Here is a 5,000-nt window from a genome sequence, read left to right as displayed (position 1 = left end):
AATAGTTCTATTCTCTTTCGCTTTGCTCAGCCGAATAGAAAACATTTCTATTATAAGTAATAACGCAAAGACAACAGTTAGTGGAGGGAGCCGCCAGCAATTATCGAGTTTATTACAAAATTCTGAATAGTGTTAAATACAAGAGTCGTGATAAATAGTAGAAAATACAATACAGTGAAAATAAACGTATGATAAACAATCAAGAAAATAACAAAATAAGTGGAATGAAAAATAGCCTCGAGTAAACTGGTCGGCGTCAAGTGGTGTGATATTAACAAGGAGTGGTTTATAAAGGGCCTGATTGCCCCCCAATGGGAGTAGCTAACAATACAAGCTCATTAACAACTAAAAGAAATACATTTGTCTTAGTTAACCTCACTTCCAGCTGCCGTGGCCTTCTTCTACAGTATTTTCCAGTTTGCTATAGAGGTTGCACCTTGTGTGAGACAGGATTTCAATGTTGTCCGCAAATCTCGAGTTTTCATGAATTTCTTCAGTTATGTCTCCAAATTCTGAGACAGTCAACATTGAGGATTCACTTTAACATTTTGCTCATTCCTATTGACATGCAGCCATGTAAGACACCCACAACTACACACCTATGCACAGAGCCTCTAAGTTTGGCTAAATAAGATTTAGGCATAGTTAAAACAAATTCATTGCTAGTGTTTCACCAAGGATATGATAGGGATCCTAGGGAAATTTGCACCGATGGGATTTGTGATCCCTGATTGGTTCTTGCTCCTGACCCAGCAAAGTCCCCATCTATAGTTCAACAATGGGCATCAACCCGCTCATCGCAGTTGAAGAAGGCTCATTCGGGTGCGGCCGTGCAGTAGGGAACTTCAATCAAAGCAAAGAAAAGTCAAGGGTAGCGAAGGGGACTCCACCCTCTTCCATGTCGGAGACTCTGTAATGATGCATGTCCCTCTTGGCCTGGTTTTCCTTCCAAGTTACAAAGCCGCTGGCTATGTACTTTCATAGTTGTTAAATGTCTTCAAGGAAATATATACCGCATCAAGCAGGACGGTAATTTCCGTAAATGGTTCTTACGACATCGCGACCAGCTTTGTCTCCTTCGCTCAAGCCACACTACTTCAGCATCGAGAGTGCCTTACAAGTTTAAAGCCCTAAAGCATCGAGAGTGCCATACAGTGCCTCCTGTACTACGTCCACCTGAAAGCAGTTCTTTTCCGAATGTTTCCCGCCCAGATGTGTGGCCAGCAAGGGTCCCTGTCCCTCCCTCTTCTGATTTTGTTGACCCCTTCCTGCCTCAGGTGTGGTGATCCTCTGCCAGAGAGGCAGAGAGCTGTGCAGAGTGGACTAACGGGTCAGATTGTAGCAGTTTAGACTATTCCTAATCTTGCTCCGCTCCTTCCTCGACATTGCGTAGAGGGATAAGGTCACGCCAACCCCCTCCCCCCCCCCCCCCCCACACACACACACAACAGATATATGGAGAGTGGGAATTGCATCCTGCATTTGATGTTGAGGACAATACTGGCGTTTTCCTCTTACAATAACTTAAAAACAGAGCTTTGTCGCCTTCTTAACCATTAGGGATTTATTAACCTCCATAGGGGGAGGAGTGTTACAGTTGTAACCTGGATCTCCTTAGGTCATTTTAGGGCAGTGGAGTCTGGGTACCACCTCTGCTATAAATACCTCGAGTTTCTCCGTCCTCAGAATTCACAGCATCCTTTCCGTCCTTATGTTAGCTCAAATCCAGACATAATTGTGACAAAAGGCAATCATGACCACCTTTATACGGACAGGTAACTCTATTGTGACCTCGGCAGGGAAGTTCGTACACGCTGGTTTAGAATAGTCAATACTCGCTTGGATGCCTACCATAAATAGCTGCAAGTCTATACAGTACCCGCTGAAGCTTATTTATTTTTTCCCTTTCTTTCTCCACTTTAACTTGTTTGTCTTTAATTAAAAGATCTCAGTAATAGCGATGTTTAAGCACATGGATGAACTGGCAGTGTGACGATTTCTTCGGGGGTGTTTACAGATAACCTTGCATCAGGGCGATCAGGCCGAACTCGTTCTTGTCTTCAGGAGGTGATTTGCCCTTTTACCTGTAATCTGTGAAAAAGTATTCACAAGAATTTAGCACGTTTATTCTACCAAAAAAAATATTGTTTTCTGTTCCACTTGCACTTGTAGACTTACACAAATTACAGCTCTCCTCACTGAATAACAGTTGCCTCCTCAAGATCAATTCTCCGTTATCGTAACGTTGGGTAAGATTTCATCCGGTAATTTCACGCCGCTCGCAAGATACTATTTCAAAAGTTGACTTTGGCTGCCACTGTACTTCAAGTTTTAGTCTTAGTCCAGCTCCGGAACGTTGTACCTGAAACTGGTCGTGTAAATATGATTTAAGGCATTGTGAAACGAATCTCCAACACACAAGTTGACGATAGTATATCCTTAGAGCGTCTTTGTACTGAATTTGTAATTCTTCATCAGAAACAGATACCTCTTCCTAACCGAGTTTGAGGTGCGTACTGCAAGGGACGGACCGAGTTTTTTTCCTTGACTATCGTGCTTGGGCCATAAATGAACGGAAACAGAGTAGAACAGAGTATTCCAGTTTGCCGCAAGTTGACACACTCAGGAATGTAATCACATGCGTTCACCTTATTGGGTGTGAAAAACAGGGCTATATCGTTGATCTCTGGGGTCAAAATCAAATGTTAAGGGCGTCTGTGAAGAACAATCTACATGCACCTGTTTCGGTCGTAAGTTAATAAAAGTCCATTGATCGTGGTACTAGGATTAAAAGGCTGCATCTGTGGATCCTGCTGTAAATTTAAGTTAAACTTGTGCTTACTTCTATTTCAGGATCCCTCCTTCCCCAGCACCTCACCTTCTGCACAAAGAGAAAGTAAAAAAGGCCATGAAAGCATTTCAGGCCAAGCATCAAGTAGGAAGCTTAAGGTTACTCTCCTGAGCGAGGAATGGAAATCTACAAAAGGAGGCTTGTCGACTGTAAACAGACAGCTTGCCATTCAGTTGGCAAAACATGAGAATGTGGAAGTCAGTATGTACCTTCCTCCGTGCAGTGAAGAAGATCTGAGAATTGCTAAGGAATACCATGTTAACCTTGTACAAGCACGAAAATTGATAGGATTTCAACCCATTGATTGGCTTTTGTCTGTACCAGAAAACCATGAGATGGATTATGTGATTGGACATGGGCTAAAACTTGGACGACAAGTGCAACTCATTAAGAAGCAGCTAACGTGTAAGTGGGTTCAGGTTTTACATACAGCACCTGAAGACCTAGCGATGTTCAAAGGAGATGAAAATGCAATTTCAAAAGGAGAGGAAAAGCACAAGGCAGAGGTAGAGTTGTGTGAGTTGGCAGACGAGGTTGTAGCAGTTGGTCCCAAGTTGGCTGATAACTACTCGCGCTATCTCCGTCACTGCCAGAGAGACCAATCTGTATTTGTACTCACACCCAGCATTTTTTCTGAATTTGCGTCGGTAAAGCAAGCAGCTGAAGACGGAAGGACATTTTGTGTGTTGGTTTTTGGGCGTGGTGACCCTGAAGATTTTAATTTAAAAGCATACGACATTGCAGCCAAAGCCATTTTTCAGTTGAAAGAGGCATCTTATGAACTGACCTTTGTTGGGGCACCACCTGGAAAAGAGGAGGAGATAGCAGAGAAGTTGTGTCAGCATGGTATTGCAAGAAGACAGCTGAGAGTTCGTTCTTTTAAGGAAAGCAGAGAGGATCTAAACAAATTGTTTTGTGAAGTAGATCTTTGTATAATGCCCTCAAGAACTGAGGGTTTTGGTTTGACTGCACTTGAAGCACTATCCGCAGGTCTTCCTATTCTTGTTAGTGGAAATTCTGGTTTGGCAGATGCTCTGCAGAATGTGCCAGGTGGTTCAAGTCGTGTAGTAAATTCTGAAGAACCTGCAGAATGGGCCGAGGCAATTAAAAGTGTCCGTAAAATGCGGAGGGATATTCGGCTAAAAGAGACGAAGAATCTTCGCATTCAATATGCTGAGGTGTACAGTTGGGAGAAACAGTGTGATGAACTTTTGAAAATGATGTTTGACACCTTACTTGGTACATCTGGAAAAGGTTGTAAGTGAACGTTAACGGTTCCTTGGGTGAAATACACAAACTGTTTTTGTTTAAGAAACTTAAGACTTGTCTAAAAACTTGGGACGGTACAAAATGAGGACCCCCAATTCGGCCCCCTTCTGGACACCCTAAAGAAAAATGAAGAAAACAATATGATAATGGTAATGATAACGGCACCGAATATAAAGACACAACTCACACAAGCACCAAGAGTAATGAGGAAACCATCCAATCTAACAACATAAGCAATGAACATATTGATATGACCACCCAGTATAATAAAGGAAGTAACGTAAGACAGTTTTGGCGTTTGTGTGGATTACTAGGAATGTTATAATCAGTGGCAGTTGTCCAAGGCACAACCTGATGCAAATAAAGTGGTGGGAAATTGGCGTGAAAAATAAAAATTTTAAGACATATTGGAAAGACCGAAGTTTTCATCACTTCACGAGCCCTTAAGTTGTACCAGGTATTTACAAATTGTTTTCTTTAATTTTTAATGGGCCTCAGATGGGGTGTCCACGTTTTGTACCGTCCCTTAAAACTTGATAGGAATCAGCTCTTTCAGCTTAAAAACGATTGATGCCAATCGTGTAGTGCACTGCAAGCAGCAAAACAAGAAGGTCGCACATATTTGCGGTAACTGCAGTACCTGTAGGGAACTTACGTTTGCTTGATCATAGTACATGTAATTCTGTATTTTATAAGACTGTTGTTATGAGTTGCTCGAGTTCTCTCAAAGTAGACTGCGAGTTGTCCAGTCAGTCCCTCTGCTATTAAGTGATAGTGATTGTGCAACTTCGATACGATCGCAAATTGTCGCGTACGCGTGGGAAGAGAAATTTCTCTCACTTTCAGATCATCTGGTTAGAAGGCAAGAGGTAAGCGCCAT

The 5,000-nt window shown here is 42.4% G+C and overlaps 1 protein-coding gene across 1 annotated transcript in view; it reads left to right on the top strand.

Moving 5' to 3' along the window:
- LOC137985499 (D-inositol 3-phosphate glycosyltransferase-like) overlaps positions 1–4,116 on the top strand; it is a 9,979-nt gene extending 5,863 nt beyond the window's left edge. The window contains exon 3 of the mRNA XM_068833120.1: positions 2,854–4,116. Coding sequence (XP_068689221.1) covers positions 2,854–4,116 — 1,263 coding nt within the window. The remainder of the gene's footprint in view (positions 1–2,853) is intronic.
- The last annotated feature ends 884 nt before the right edge of the window (positions 4,117–5,000 follow it).

This window comes from Montipora foliosa, chromosome 14, assembly GCF_036669935.1.
Source record: "Montipora foliosa isolate CH-2021 chromosome 14, ASM3666993v2, whole genome shotgun sequence".
Classification (NCBI taxonomy): Eukaryota; Metazoa; Cnidaria; class Anthozoa; order Scleractinia; family Acroporidae; genus Montipora; species Montipora foliosa.
This window is presented reverse-complemented; position numbering and strand designations above follow the sequence as displayed.